Here is a 17,285-nt window from a genome sequence, read left to right as displayed (position 1 = left end):
ATTTTGTTCAGAGAATTGCAGAGAGAGAGAGGGGCGGGGAAAATCAGGTTACAACTGACAGATGACAAGAAATTGCAGGCATAGGAAATTGGCTTCTCTAAAACTTTTTTTAAAATTAAGGGTTTAGTACTTGTGTACCCATTAACCCATTAGGGTCGATTTTTCAAACAGATCTAAGATTGAATTTTCAAGGAGGTGGACAAATTTAAACCATCAGGACATGTTCGATTGCCTTATTGTTGGTGAGATTGAAAGTGGAGGGAACATGTAAGACCCATCAGATTGTTAGTTTGGTATTTGATTGCAAGATGAGGTAGGAAACATGTGAGTCCCACGGGATAGTCTAATTGGATAATTTGTCTTGATGACTGGATAATTTAATACTCGTATGGAGGATTTTAATGAGGAAAATATGGCATTAAATAATACATCTTATTTGATTCTATCAGATTCTATGATACACGATCCTATCTATAATCTCATTATATTTAATCACAAAAAAGAAAAAAAATGACAATCAAACATGACAACAATTTACAACTACAGATATGTCGATGGTTCAAATGAGATATTTGGTTCGGACTCTAAACTATAAAACATATAATATGATTGGTCTAAAACTATAAATTCCATGTTCAAAAAGTATATTGACTCTACTTAAAATTATAAACTTTATTATTTTAAAAATGGTGCTAGAAACTCAGAATTTTTTTTCATAAATTTATCCACAAACATAAATGAATGGTCTAGATGCATCTTACGTAGGTGCCCACATTACACAAGTTGAATCTATGCAGTCCACCTAGGTAAAATTCTGGTTCAATTTTTCTGGATTCAAATTTCCTACTATTTTTTGTCAAAAGCCCCTCTCATTTCCTACTATTTTTTGTCAAAAGCCCCTCTCATTGGGCTTTTTTTGTGTGAAAACCACGAAATAAAATACTGATTCCAAAAGTTCTTAAAATAAAATAAATAAAAAAATATGGTGAAAAGAGGGAAATACCCTTACATATAAATGGACAAATATTAAACGATGGAACCATTTCTCCCTCACTCTATTTCATCGCTTGAACTTGTTGCTTTGAAGATAAATAATAGAAATACTCAATAACAGAGTAAAATTTTACTATCATTGTATCAAAAAAAAAAAAAAAAAAAAACATAACACATAATACCAAAGTAAGATTTTACTCTCATTTTATCAAACAAAAACAGAGCACATACTAGACTAAAATTTTATTCTCATTCTGTCAAACAAAAACAGAGCACATACTAGAGTAAAATTTTACTTTCATTCTGTCAAATAAAAACAGAGGACATACCAGAGAATAAAAAAAAAAGAGAAATAGAGATAGAGAGAGCACATATATTGCCTTAGATCTGGTTCAAACCAGAATAAAATTTTATTGTCTGAAAAACAGAGCATGATGAGAAGACAAAGAGAAAAAAATGGAGAGAATATAGATCTGATATGATAGATCTTAAATTTGAGGTCGCCAATCTCAGATCTGAAGTCTTGGACGCTAAGGATGACGATGGTAGTTGCCCGTGGTACAGTGGCATCGAATGACACTGGTGGTTGAGATGGTGGTGGTGAAACGGTAGTGACGGTGGCGGTGACGAACGACGCCGGTGGTTGAGACAGTGTTGGTAGAGATGGTGGAGATAATGGAAATGATGGTGGTTGTGGTAGTCATGGCAATGGAGATGGTGGTGGTGATGGTGGTGTAGACGGTGGTGGTGGGGGTGGAGAGAGCTCTTAAAAAGAGATAGAGAAAGAAAGAGCTGAGAGAGAGATGACAAACTAGAAAAGATAGAGTGTATGTGTGTGAAGGGATAAATTTGTCATATAAAATATAAATTTGAAATTTTTTGTCCTTCTTACTAGATTTTTTTTTAATTTTTTTTTTTTATTTTGGAAGAGTTTATAAGCCAAAAAATTATCTCTATGAATGAGTTATGGCAAAAAATCCCGTTAAAGTAATCAAAACTTGTTTGTTTACATAAATTGAAAATGTAGGAACAAAATCCAACTGTCTGCCAGCCGTCCTCACCAGCCCCTCCGATGATGATGCGTCCATGATGTATTCATGTTCTCACAAATAAATAATGAAGTAAATCAACTTGGTGCATAGTCATATATATAGTAGCATAAACAGTTGTTTATGTGGTTTATAAAAATAAAAAAAAATCTGCAAGTACTTCCTTTAATCCTAAATTGTTTATAAAAAATATTTGTGAAAAAAGGGCCTTAAAAATTTAAATGCCAACATGTGTGGCCTACTCCTTTGAACTATTTGTTGATTTGCATTCAGCCCAAAAGACATTGAAGATCTTTGTATATATGGTCCATCAATTATTTACTACTTACTGTATAGTAGAGGTAAGAAGTTACCATGCATGTCATGTGTTTGGTGCAAGCAATTGTATAATTTAAATAGTTGTGTTACAATTGATGAGTTACAGAATACGTAGATATGGAAAAAAATTATTTACAATTGCAATTGTTTACATTTGTGGTTGTGAACATGCTCCGGTGTTAGCATCTATAATCGTGAATATATTATTTTATATCTATGCATTTTGTGTTTGACCTAGATATACCGCAATGGTTGGTGGTCCGAAATTCAGTGGCTCGAATGGCTCGAAACTGTCAAAACGACGTCGTTTTGGGCGCAAAACAAGCCAAAACGATGTCGTTTTGACAGTTTCGAGCCATTTAAGCCACTGATTTTGTGACTCTCAAATATTTTTTCATATATATATATATATATCTATATTTTATAATTTAAAGAAACGTGTACGTATGTCATGTTAGATCTCATCATGTTCACACATACGAAAAGGAGACAAATTCAACTTCAGTACGCCTTCCTTTTTTGTGTCATGACGACTTATGCATTGCAGTCCAATCAAATCTCTATTGATAGTTTTGTTTTTTGTTTTTTGTTTTTTTTTTCTAGAAGGGTGAAGGATTGAATTAAGAAGTAGAGGCTTCAGCCAAAATTAAAGAAGCAATCTCAGGTAGAACATCCTCTATCTAAGTTTGTAGACCGACACTATCAAATGCAAGTCGTGGCTTAAACAATAAGTCACAGAATTACCTTCTCTAAACACATGACTAGCCAAAGAAGACTGAAACCCACCCGATAAGTCATCAACGACTTGTGCTAAATAATAATAAATAAAAAAAAGAGCATAATCATATGTTAAATGCACATGATCATCACATGCTTAATTTTAGATTTTTAATGGTTGTGTTTTATTATAACTTAATTAAAAGTGTAAAAACCAATTGTCACAATAATGGAGAGCGGTTGTCCAAGGATTTTGGAGATCTCGAAAAATATTAAAATTATGCCTTATTTTAACTAAGCATTTGAAAAGTTGAGCCATTCAACAATAAGAATTTTTTAAAATTTTCTTATGGGCCTTAGGGGACAGCGTGAATGGTCTAATGGTTGAGCCATTTCTATGAATTCTCTCCGATTAGAATATTCAATTAAATGATCTAGTCTGGCTTACTATAAGCTCATTTTAGACCCATCTCGATGATTCAAACCGTTCATTTTGTAAAACCCTCTGAGTAGAATATGCATATAAAAAATCACTGAAACAAATAAGAGAGTGATTTTGAGAGAGTAAGAAAACTCTTATATTGAATGTATCTGAAAGTGTAAGAAGGGACTCCATTTATAGGAGTTGTTTGATACAACATCATTATGAAAGCAGAACATAAAATAAGATAAAGCAGCAGGGCACTGCTCTGGCATCCTATAGCTATATATGATATATTAATATATGCATTAGTATGATACAGCTATATGTTAATATAATATATACATGTTAATATAATATTAGGATACATTAATATAATACATATTAATATAATACATTAACAGCCCCCCTCAAACTCAAGGAGGACAAACATCAACCAACTGGAGTTTGGAGACAAGTTCAACGAAGCGGCCAGGAGAATGAGCTTTGGTGAAGATATCAGCAGGTTGATCAACAGAAGAAATCGGATGGAGATGGACAGTACCACGAGTGACGTGTTGACGAATAAAATGGCAGTCAATCTCAATGTGCTTGGTGCGATCATGAAAAACATCATTGTGAGCAATTTGAAGAGCACTGTGATTGTCACAAAAGAGGTCAGTAGCACCAGAGGGGGTAACACCCATGTCAGCGAGGAGCCAACGAAGCCAGAGAAGTTCTTGGGTTGCATCAGCAAGAGCACGGTATTCGGTCTCGGTACTGGAACGAGCAGTAAGAGATTGTTTCTTGCTGCGCCAAGAAATAAGAGAATCACCCAGAAAAAAGCAGAACCCAGTAGTAGAGCGCCGGTCAGTAGGATCGCCAGCCCAATCAGCATCGGAGAAAGCACGAAGCCGAAGAGATGAGCGGGCGGAATAATGAAGACCATGAAACAGGGTGCCTTTGAGATACCGAAGGATACGAAGCAAGGCAGCATAATGAGGGGTACGAGGAGCCGACATAAACTGGCTGACAACATGAACGGCATAGGCAATATCAGGACGAGTAACTGTGAGATAGACAAGACTGCCAACCAGCTGACGATAGAGTGTAGCATCAGAGAGAAGAGTGCCATCAAGAGGTGTAAGACGACTCTGAGGTTCCAGGGGAGTAGAGGCAGTCTTGCAATCCGTAAGACCAGCACGTGTAAGAAGATCAGAGGTATACTTAGCCTGAGAGAGAAAAGAACCCGTAGAATCATGGAAGATTTCAAGACTCAAGAAATAGCTGAGAGGATCAAGATCTTTCATCTCGAAATGATGGCTAAGAAACTGTTTAAGGCGAAGAATACCATCGAAATCATCACCGGTGATAATCATGTCATCTACATAAAGTAAAAGCAGGGTGGTCCCTTGAGCTGTTTTTCGGATAAAAAGAGCAGTATCATAAGAGCTGGAGGTGAAACCACATTTCTGAATAGTGGAGCTGAACTTGGCAAACCAAGCACGGGGAGCTTGTTTGAGACCATATAAAGCACGCCGAAGTTTGCAGACTTGATGCGTGAGATAAGTAGACCCAGGGGGAGGTTGCATGTAGACCTCCTCGAGAAGAACACCACTAAGAAAAGCATTTTTCACGTCCAGTTGATAAAGATCCCATTGTCGAGCGGTAGCAACAGCAATCAAGCTGCGAACAGAGGTGAGACGAGCAACAGGAGCAAAGGTCTCCTCATAATCAATACCATATTCTTGATTGAAACCTTTTGCAACAAGGCGGGCTTTGTAGCGCTCAATAGATCCATCAGAACAAGTCTTGATTTTGTATACCCATTTGCAGCCAATGGCAGTCTTGCCAGGAGGAAGATCAACGATGTCCAAAGTATGAGTTTTGTCTAAAGCCTGCAATTCATCAGTCATAGCTTGCTGCCAAAGAGGATTAGAGCGAGCCTCACGATAGGAGGTCGGTTCATAAGTAGAAAAAGCAGTAGAACCAACAATAAAGTCACGAAGACGAGTAGAAGGTTGGGTTACCCGATGTGGTCGAGCAGAGGGAGGAGGAGCCAGAGGAAGAGACTCAACAGGAGGGGAGGATCCCGATGGAGCAAGAGCAGGACCATCAGAGGGAGCAGGTGCAGGGGACAAACCGGTAGGCAAGGCGATCTCGAGAGATGTTGGCAGGGGCGGTGGAGCAGCCGTATCAGAAAACTCGAGAGAGGCTGGCAAGGGTGGTGGAGTAAGGTCATCAGAAAATAGATCTGTGGAAGGGTCAGTAAAAAAAAGAGAGGGTGAGGGAACGGACAAACGGAAGGGAGAGACAGAGGAAAACATTTTGTGTTCCCAAAAGACCACATGACGAGAGATACGAAGTCGTTGGGAGAGAGGATCCTAACAACGATACCCCTTATGTTCAATACCATACCCCAAGAAGCAACAAAGGCGGGAACGAGGTTCAAGTTTGGTACGTTCATGAGGTTGGAGAAGAACAAAACAGGCAGAGCCAAAGACTCTAAGGTTGGTGTAGGGGGGACGGGTGCCATGCAGACGCTCATAAGGAGTGTGATTATGAATGACAGGGGTAGGGATACAATTGATAGTGTAAGCAGCAGTGAGAGCTGCCTCTCCCCAAAAATGTTCCGGACAAGAGGAAGACAAAAGAAGAGCGAGTAGTGTCGAGAATATGCCGATGTTTCCGTTCAGCACATCCATTTTGTTGAGACGTGCCGGGACAGGATCGATGAGGTTGAGTACCATGACTCTGAAGGAAAGAAAGAAAGTCAAAATCTTTATATTCCATGGCATTGTCGGAACGAAAAAGTTTAATAGTTTTAGAAAATTGTGTTTTAACCATTGCAGCAAAATTGTAATAAAGTAGTTTGAGCTCAGATCGATTTTTCATAAGAAACAACCATGTAAAACGAGAAAAATCATCTACAAAAACAACAAAATAGCGGGCGCCGCCCATAGTGGGAGTAGGAGAGGGTCCCCAAATATCAGAATGGATGAGATCAAAGGGTGCAAGAGAAACAGAGTCACTTTTATTAAATGACAAAGCAGGTTGTTTGGCAAGGTGACAGGACACACAATCTAAAGCATCAGAACTTACAGGACCTAAATGACCACGAGAAATTAAAAATTTTAAACGACTAACAGAAAGATGGCCTAAACGACAGTGCCAAAGCTGAAAAGGAGATAAAGGAGGAGCAGTGGTAGCAGTGGTAGGAGCTGTGATCTGAGAGGAATCCGGAACATGAAGATGGATAAGGTCGTAGAGACGTCCATGCTTACGGCCGATCCCAAGAGTTTGCCCCGTCCGAGGGTCCTGCACCAAACAACCAGTAGGGGAAAAGGTAATAGTTAGACCATGCTCACATAATTGACTAATGGATATAAGATTTAAAGTGAGAGCAGGCATAAGATAGACATGAGATAAAGATAAGTGAGAGGTGGAAACAGAACCAACATGACTTACAGATAGAAGAGACCCATCAGCAGTATGGATAGAAGGAACAGGAGAAGTAGAAGAGAGAGGAGTAAAAATAGTAGGGTCAAAGGTCATGTGATTACAACAAGCGGAGTCAAAGTACCAGGAAGTGTTACCTGCGGTGACAGACAAAGCAGGAGATGGAGGAGTACCGGAATTCTGCCAATTGTGAAACAGGGTTTCGACATCTGTATGAGAGAAGACTGGAGTGGAAGGATCTATAGGGACAGAGGCAGGTAAATCCTCTGAGGCAGCAGCAGTAGTGCGTGGAACAGGCATTGGTTTAGACGGAGTCCCAGAACGGTGAGAGTTGTTGCGGGAAAAATGCCCGGGGGAGGGACCATTGCGAGAGGCACGGGCAGGGTTGCGGAAGCAATCATGCTGGAGATGACCAAGACCAGTCTTGTTGCAAAACCGACAAAGACGAACTGGACAATTAACCAGAAGATGAGTCGATGGAAGACTGCGGTTGTGACAGTAGTTGCAGATAGGTGTCTTCTGTGGGGAAGATGGTGAAGGAGAACTTCGAATCTGGGAAGTAGCAAGAACAGAGTCCACAGGGTGTGGATGGAGAGTACCAAACCTGGTTTCCTCTGACAGTAGTTCAGAAATTGCTTGCTCAAGAGTAGGTAAAAGAGTGCGATGAAGGAGAGATGCGCGGACTGGCTCAAAACGGGGAGTGAGAGCCATGAGAAACTGAACCAAGCGTTGTTGGTCACGGTAAGTAGTGAACAAGGCAGCATCCTTAGTACAATCCCAGGGAGGTTCAGAGAGAGCGAGCTGATCCCAAACATAATACATTTGTGAGAGGAAATCATTAATGGTTTGAGTTGTGTCTTGGCGCATACGGTGAAGTTGACTCAGAAGCTGATATTGGTGAGCAAGGCCAGTAGTCTGGTAACGTTTTTGTAAAAAATCCCAGATGGATTTGGCTGGAGAGGAAGCAGAGTCAAGTTGGAACCGACCAAACTGAAGGCTGATAGAAGTAATAGAAGTATTACGGAGCCAAGTGATGATCTGATAGTTTTTGCTATCCCAATCCTCCAGACGGTCAACATATTTGGCAACGGAGTCCATGGTGGCAGCGGATTCTGTGGTGGCAGGGATGGGTTTGCACACATCCCCAGTGATGATGCGCCAAAGTTTCTTTCCTTTGAGGAACCCAGACATAGCTTGTGCCCATAAGACATAGTTAGTTCCGTCAAGAACAACGGAAATAGGGTGGTTGGAGGAGTCCAAGCGATCCATGAGAAAAAAGCAATACTATCGAAGCCGAATCTGAAAAATCTGAGGTTACCAGTGAATGCAGAGGGTCGAAATCAGTGGGAAATGAGTGAACGGACCAAAAAAAAGATGACCAGAAGGCACTAAATTGGCTGGTCAAAGTTGGTCAACAATTCTGGTCAAAGATGACGTCACTGCTGTGTCACAGGCGCGGCGCAAGTTAGCACAGACAGGCGCGGCGCACGATAGCAGAGGAAGCAAGCGGCGCACGGAAGCAGCCAGGGCTGACGTCAGCTGACGTCAAAAACACGCGGCTTACGTTAGCAGATGAGGCTGCGACGCACGATAGCATAGGGCAAGTGTAAGGCGCGTAGAGCGCGTCTGAGAGGCGAGGAGGCGCGTGGATGAAAGTTCTGGCGGCGCGTGGCGGCGCGTGGAACGTCGGATGATGATGAATCTGGTGGCGTTGGATTCGTCGTGAGGAGACGAAGGTTCTGGTGTGGTCCAATCTGTAATTTAGACAAGGACGAGATATGCAACAATCTGCTCAAAATAAAAATGCGATGCAGAAGAGACTAGGCAATACACCTGTGTTCTGATACCATGAAACAAATAAGAGAGTGATTTTGAGAGAGTAAGAAAACTCTTATATTGAATGTATCTGAAAGTGTAAGAAGGGACTCCATTTATAGGAGTTGTTTGATACAACATCATTATGAAAGCAGAACATAAAATAAGATAAAGCAGCCGAAAGCAGCCAAAAGCGAGGGCACTGCTCTGGCATCCTATAGCTATATATGATATATTAATATATGCATTAGTATGATACAGCTATATGTTAATATAATATATACATGTTAATATAATATTAGGATACATTAATATAATACATATTAATATAATACATTAACAATCACATTGACCAAACATCGTGAAGCATTAGATTGCATTACATTGGGAACCATTAGATTATTTTTCAGACTAATGTAATGCAATCTAATGGTTTCTAATATTCAATAAATCTGATTTTTTAAATGCATTATCTACTTTAAGGATCTTACAAAATGAATAGTTAAATAATCAAGTACAGGCTTTAAATGGATCCATGGTGGACCTAAACTATCCAATTGAACATTTCAACTAAAAGAGACCCAATCTGTAGAATAAAATGTGAGTCAATGTAAAATGAAAACGTGCTAAATATTACTGTTGTTGGAAATGAAAACCCATAAGTTTAATAAGATTTTTTTAAAATCTTCTCCATATAGTAAGCAAATTGAGCATCTCAAATAATGATCTCCAATGCATTCAAAGTAGATAATGCATTATTTGAGATCATTATTACTCATCAGATGCATTATTTGAGATGATCATTTTAAAATCTTCTTCATATAGTAATCCGATGAGTAATAATGATCTTTCAAAAATGTTAGAGGTCTCAAAAATTCCACCAAAAATTTTACTAAATGTCTCACATGGGTGTGGGACCCACACAAAAGTTTTACCAAATGTCCACATGTGTGGGTCCCACACCCATGTGAGACATTTGGTAAAACTTTTGGTAAAATATTTGGGGTCTCTAGCATTACTCATGATCCATGTGAGACATTTGGTAAAACTTTTGGTAAAATATTTGGGGTCTCTAGCATTACTCATGATCTTTTTGTGGTATAATTATTATGTTTCCAATGCATTCAAAGCTTGTCTCTTATCATAACAATTTTATTAATGCATATATATTAGTATTAGTAAAACGTAACTCTGCTTCCCTACCCAAAAATTTCTCAAAAAGAAAAACATGACTCAACTTTATTTAATTGTTATAAATCCCTTCAAAACTCAAAATTAATCACAAGTATTCAACTAAACATGGGTTGGGATCAAGTCAAACATTTTGATGTTCACATTTCTGTGAGTGTTTGAGCCATATTTGTGACAAAGTGAAAATGGGGAAACAAAAAAATCTCAATTGCCATTTCTTTATCCATTTAATCTGATATAATTTTTATTTTATCAAAAATATAGTTTAAAATTTTATTTTATCGTGATATAAAGAGACAAATAGATTTGACGACCAATGATCTAGTCTCAGAAAATGAAAAACGTGACACGCTGTTTACCACACTTCATATGAATGAGTGTTTTAAGAAAATTAATTAACAATGCTTAATATAGTTTGACATTTTTTTATTAAAAAAAAAAAGAAGCACAATTGTAGTAATAAGATTTTTTTAATACTTATTAACAAAAATACAAAAATACCACCCAAAAAAAAAAAATCTTCAAAAAAAATCTAAAATTTTAAATTTATGGCCAAGATTTGATCGAAGAGTGATTCACAATAAAAACTTTAAATATAGATCTGCAATTCATACTAAAAATGTGTTTGCTTTGTTTTCTAGGTGATAGAATTTAAAAAAAATAAAATCTAGGGCAAAATATATATTTTGCACCCATACAATTTATATTCAGTCCAAGTTTGGGAAGACTAAATAAGTGCACTTTTTGACTTTTTATGAAATATGGGTTAGATTTGGGTTGGATTTGAAGTGATGTGTTAGAGAAGTGATGTGACTTAAATAAGATGATGTGACTTAAATAGGATAATGACTTTTTGACTTTTTGAATTTTTTGGAGGATGCCAAACTTGACCTCAATTTGACTTTGTCCATTGATTTTTTAATTATCACAATCAATCACTCAAATTTTGAGTCAAGTAACAATAAGTCCCAATCTTATAAGGTCATTCGAAAAACTGGTCAAAAAGTTTAAGTGTATGAATTAAAGTGAGATTTTAATAAAAATGCGAATATAGTTAAGGACCAAAATGGAAGGGTTAAAGTGAAATTTTAATAAAAATATAATGATGCCAAATATAATTAATACTTCCATGTTGTTTCAAAACAACTTTATATAAATGAATCAAATTATAACTTTGACTCAAAATTTAAAAAATTATTGAGATAATTAAAAGATTAAGAGATAAAATGAAATTGAAGGTAAAGTGTATGGTCATAAGGTGTAATTCGCTCTAAAATTTAGAAAGGACATATAGTTATGAAGCTTCATAGGGACCCACATTGAAGACAATCTTAATTAATTCAACAAGAACCATAAGTACTGCTTGTCAAGTCAATTATTTACAGTAATAATAGAGTCTCTCACAAAATACAATCTCTATAACTTTAAAAATCATCTAAACTATTCATATCACTGTTAGATATATCTTTTCAAAAAAAATTCAAACATAATCAATATATTAGTTGAGGTCGTGGAGATTCCCCTAAGTAGGGTCCAAACATTTTTCAATTATTTATCCATCTGCACTCTCTCCCTCTCTCCACCTACACTTTTCAAACGTATGGTCACACAACACCATACTTCTCACCGACACTCTATTTTTTCTTGCAAATTTATTCTTGTTCATTTTAGGTGATGAAGTACACGCATGTTCTTGTTCTTTTAGCCTTTGGGGAAAAAGAACGAGTAATGTTAGAAATCTTAAAAATTCTATCAAATGTTTTATATGAGTGTCGTGTGAGATATTTAATAAAATTTTTGATAGAATTTTTAGAGTCTTTAATATTTTTTTTGTTTCTTGGAATTAAACATTAAGGTTATGTCTGGATGATAGAAATTTTGAAGACTACTTTTAATTTTATTATTAGTAATTGGAATGTTATTTAAAAAATTGTCATTATTATTCAGCTTTGATTTCATCAAGAATCCTTAATAGGAAAATCAGAAAATTTTAAATGTTGTAGACTCAATTATTATATTTTACACTTAAATGACTAATATATTTATTACGGAATAAGAGACTCCCATGAAAAAGTAAGGGAATCACATATGGTTATTTATTTCGGACTGAAATAGTTAACCACAAATTGCTTTCTTATTTTAAACCGTTTCTGAATCATGGGAATTCAAAATTGCATTATCATTCTCCTTTAAATTATTGTCATTCAAGCTTAACCTAAAGAAAGAGAAGGAAAAAAAAAAAAAACTATTAAATTTAGGTGTTGTTTGGTAATGATTTTTTTAGTTGGCTTTTTGACTTTATTGATTTTTTTAACCTAAGACTTTTTTGTTTGTTTGATATTCTTATTAAGCTTTGTTGACTTTTTTGCATTTCAAGTAATGTGTGATTAAGTAAAATGACTAAGGCCAAGTTTGGGAACACCCCAAAAAGTCAAAAAGTCAAAAAGTTACTCAAAAAGTTAAAAAGTTATCACTATTCACCAAAAGTCAACAATTACGGCTGCACAACTCCCAATTCTAATTTTCTCCTACAAATCAATTTTTACAATTTTTTATTACACATTTTTCCATAAAAAGTCAAAAAGTTAACCCAAACATTCATATTTTCAATCTTAACTTTTTAGTCTAAAAAGACAAAAAGTGCACTTATTTAGTCTTCCCAAACTTGGCCTAAATTTCCCTCATTTGAGCAAAATCCAACACCACCTCAAATTCTATACAGATTGTGAACTAACAATTACCCAGTACTTTTTTCTTTTTTTTTTTAATTTCCCTTTTTCCACATTTTTTTTCAATTGCTTCATGTTACAAGGGTTTGGTAGTTTTCTGCTTCACATCATGGCCAACTAATCAAACAAACCAATTGCTCCTTCCACCTACTGGACGAAAAAAAGCCAAAAAATGCTTTGCAAAATTTCTGAAACGACTGTACACTCCCATTTCCACCAAGCCAGTGTTCCAAAAAAAAAATAAAATAAAATAAAAAAATAAATTAAAAATGAGAGCTAAAATTTTACAAATATCTATAAAATACATTAATAAAATAAAATTGTCAACTCCATAATAAAGGTATGTCCGAACAATACATTAATAAAATAAAATAGTCAACTCCATAATAACAAACTTTCGTTGGTAATTACATCTCCGACAATAACTAACTTCTTCGGCGTACCATAATGGGAACGTACATACCTAATTAGATAACGTACATACACACAAGACCATAAATACTAAACGTAATGCTAGAATTCCCTACACATACAAACAACAAGAATGGCCGAACTTGGGTTATCGACTTTGTCCTATATATTTTCCAACATACCGTGATTGTGCATGTGTACCAAACGATGTCGTATGACATTTCAAACAAGTTCCATATCTGGTTCATCATCCCCAATGATTACTCCATCCCCTCCAGGAGGAGCAAACAACGGAATGGCATTGATTATGTTTGTCGTGTCGGCCTCTATTACTATGGGTTGAACATTGGTTGGATTTCCCGTATTTCTCTGTATGTAGCTATGTAATGCCATTGACGCACCAAATAAATGCACTTGCGCAGTCGCAAAATCATAACGAAGCATATTTTCCAGAAAACCTCATCAACTTTTCCACGCCACAAAGGTTCGTTCCACGACACTGTGCACTGACGAATGTGCCTTGTTAAATAATTCTCTTGGGTTCACTGCATTCCTTGCACCTCACCGAAAATCTTCTTGGTGGTAACGGTGGCCCTTATATAAAGCAAGGTAACCCGTTCGATTAGGATAGCCCGAATCAACAACATAATATTTCCCTGTCGGATGTAAACAAATAACGTTATTTGAACATAGTGTACATATTTGTACATAGTGAATTTTGACATGATAATTCTGCATTACCTTCCTCTGGATGTGGAAACGACACATTTTCATTGTTGATTATTTCAGCGAAAACTCTACTACCATGCATACTGTCTTCCCATCCAAGTGATACAAATGTAAAACACATGTCGAAATCAACAACCGCCATGATGTTTTGTGTGTGACAGTATTTGCGTCCAAAATAGGTCGCTGCCTCAGGCCCCGTCACTTTCGCAACAACATACGTGCCATCGATTGCGCCGATGCAATCCTAAGAGCACAAAAGTTTAGCAAAATTTTTGACATGTAATATGGCCCAAAACTTGGACGTACAAATATACAAGTTGTACCTTGAATGGTAGGTATTTTATTTTTGACCGCAAGTGAGGACGTTGAACATTTTGATTTGTTGTTGGCCTACAATGCATAATCGTGAACTTCTTCATCGCCTCCAAAACATGATGCATGTGGCGTGACACGGTTTCACCTGAATGTTGAAACCGTTCTTGGATGGCTCTATTCTTAAACCCTCTTAACACATGTATGAACATTGCTATGCTTTCTTCTACGGCTAATCCATGGCTACATTGGTTAACACATAAACCAAAATCTCTAACTAACGTGTCACACAACAAGGAAAATACATGTTTTGGCATACATACATTTTCTTCAAAACGACCAACATGTCCGTCATATAATTCACATATCCATGCACCGCCAGTCAATATTGATGTTCGACATGGTGTTTTTGACATGTATTTTTCATAATATTCTTGTACGTACTGACATGCTTGCACGTACGCCTAATTATTTTGTTGTTGAATCTGAATAGCCATTTGGTTAATTTGCTTGACGAAGTCAGCTTTGTTGCTACCTTCCCCGTTAGACATGGCCACCACTTCGACAAGGCCTACAAGACATATGCCCAACGTTAACTAACATGTCATATATACATGAACAACATACCATGCATAAGATTACTGAAAAGCATGCTGGCAAACCAAGCATGCATAAATCAGCTATTCTATCCAGACCAACAAATAAAAACCAAAAACATAATGAACACAACACAACCTGGTCATATTGTTCCACCAAACACAGAAACATCCAACTTAAGCAAACCAAACAAACCCTTAAAAGAAAACAAGGAAAATAAAAAAGACGTCCTAAATATCCAACACTGTAATAAGTTCGCCTGAAAACATTAACACATAACACGAAAAGAACCCATCAGTTCCTAGAAGTCGCCCAGCCCCGTGGCCTATCCCAGTATCCATCAAACCGTCGTGCACCAAAAAGGTTCGCAAATAGAGCTGCAGTGCTGCTTTGTAGTTGCTTCTGCGTAAGCCACCCGATAAAATGGTCATCATCGGGGTGGCACATCATAACCTCTCAATAATCAGCGTTGTCCATAAAAGATGATGCAAAGTGGAACAACGGTGTACCCACCGAGGCAGGAATGGATTTCAACCTGTCCACGCACTCTGAAATGGTATACAATAACTTATTCCCAGTTAAGTGCCTTATAATAACTTCTTGGTTTTTAGTATAGACGACATTGGTCAGATTGTTAAAGCTATCAGTTATGGTAGATGCTCCACTAGTCAGTTTCCTCGACTTTTCTGAACTTGCGGGAGTATTCGTTTTCCTCTTTGCCCCGGTGTCAACCGTAGGTTCAACACCTTCCATTGACGACTCAGCATTTACGTCAATACCAACAGAAGGGATCAGATCTGCGAAAGGCCGCATACCAAGGCTTTGAACCGAATTAGAAGATCCCTCGTTATCTTCGACAGTTCTCTCCCTCGGTGTCCAATGATGTTTGCCAGTTGCAGCAGCGCCTGTGAAGACAATCTCCATCAACTCGCGGTGCTCCAAAGTCTTATTCCTGGACTTTGCACAACTCTTGTTTATCTGCAGCAAAGGAAACACAAACTATTTGTGACAATATGTTACAAAAAAAATTTAAAACAATACAGAAAGGTAAGAAAATAGTGTAAATAATTTACCAATTCCATACGATCCCACCATTCATCGGAAGCCTGAAACATGTCTGTTTCAGCGTCAAAGCCAATTCCGATTATGCCTTTCGTACGGTCCATCAACTTCATCCAAGCAGTCCATTCTTGTTTCAAGCATGCTGTCACGACCTAAACTCGGCCCTATGGGTTTAGCACCGTAACCGGCCAGTAATCTGAGATTACCGAAGGCCTGCAGAACAGTAATACAGTAAAACAGAGTACAGGGCCCGGCGGAAGCCAATACAGTAATTAAATAATGTCCATTGAGCTGTGACAGTCTGCATGCCAAAAAGATTTTTCATGCATTCATACATACAACAGTACAGTCTATACAAAATTTACAGTCACATAGTACAGGGACCTAATCCCTTTATAACAGTACAGTAGCAGCTGACAGTCTATACAGTAAACCAAACAGTAAGACAGACGGGGGAAAACAAAACACCTCAAAGCCATCGCAGTAGGCTCGGAACCTCGCAGTGAGGCACGAAGGCTGGCTTGACAAAACTGGAGTAACCCTGACGCCTCTAGCCGCGGTCTGGTGCCTGTACACCTACATATATATATGAGCAGTGAGCTAAAGCCCAGTGAATAACATAATGCGTAAAGAGGTTAAGAATGAATATCCTTACAGTATGAAAACAGTTCATTTAAACAGTATTTCAGTAGTTCAGTCAGTACAGTCGTATGTGGTACACCCATTAGCATAACAGTACAGTAAGCAGTAGGTCTTAAAAGACCGAACAGTAGTGATGGCCATCAGTCAGTAAACAGTAGTGGTTCCAACAAGGGAACCGACAGAGAATTCTGTCTCAGTAATAGTAAACAGTAGGTGCCAAGGATGCCACAATACAGTTCAGAATATAGGACATACATTCATTCAGTTAACAGTAATCAGTTCAGAAAACAGTACAGTTCAGTTGTTCAGAAGATAATCATTTGTGAACATATCTTTACACAATCGTTACTCACAGAGTTCGGGCTACAATATGCTAGAGCGTGCCTCTCCAGTCGTCAACCCTACACAGTTAACAGATTGAACACACTAAGCTACACAGTTGGGAAAGATAGTAACTTAACCCCTAATGTCTCGGTGTGTTCTACATCTATGCCCTCAATGAGATGCCTTAAACTAGGCCTAAAAATGCCTCGGATGGGATGAGGATGCCAAGATGTACTCAAAAAGCAGTTTCAGAATTTTCAGAAAAACAGAGTCCCGCTCGAGCGCAGGTTTCCCCGCTCGAGCGGTCATGCAACAAAGGTACACGCTCGAGCGTCAACTTTCCCGCTCGAGCGTACTGTAAAAGTACTGGATGAGTGAAATCTCTGCTCGACGCCCACTCGAGCTTGAGACACAATCCTCCGCTCGAGCGTCCAATCCTCCGCTCGAGCGGACTGTAAAACAGTGCAGAGATACTGGATGCTCGGATTCCACGCTCGAGCGCCACTTTCCCCACTCGAGCGGAAGTGCAAAATCTGG

General features: G+C 37.8%; 1 protein-coding gene across 1 annotated transcript; it reads right to left on the bottom strand.

The window, feature by feature from the left end:
- Positions 1-15,176: 15,176 nt before the first annotated feature.
- On the bottom strand, positions 15,177-15,886 carry LOC145824314 (uncharacterized). Its single transcript, XM_082923953.1, has 2 exons — positions 15,794-15,886; positions 15,177-15,698 (listed from the first exon to the last, which is right to left on the bottom strand). The coding sequence occupies exons 1-2, from the start codon at positions 15,884-15,886 to the stop codon at positions 15,177-15,179; spliced, it is 615 nt and encodes a 204-aa protein (XP_082780079.1).
- Positions 15,887-17,285: the final 1,399 nt, after the last annotated feature.

This window comes from Camellia sinensis, chromosome 4 (assembly GCF_055761805.1).
Source record: "Camellia sinensis isolate YWXY chromosome 4, ASM5576180v1, whole genome shotgun sequence".
NCBI lineage: Eukaryota > Viridiplantae > Streptophyta > Magnoliopsida > Ericales > Theaceae > Camellia > Camellia sinensis.
The sequence above is the reverse complement of the archived record's forward strand: the minus strand, read 5'-3'. Positions and strand labels throughout refer to the sequence as shown.

Bases quoted from the DNA above. Each gene is read 5' to 3' on its own strand.
- LOC145824314 (XM_082923953.1), bottom strand. From the start codon at position 15,886: ATGGACCGTACGAAAGGCATAATCGGAATTGGCTTTGACGCTGAAACA. The intron at 15,699-15,793 runs GTAAATTATTTA...CCTTTGCTGCAG, and splicing joins GGTGGGATCGTATGGAATTG to ATAAACAAGAGTTGTGCAAA.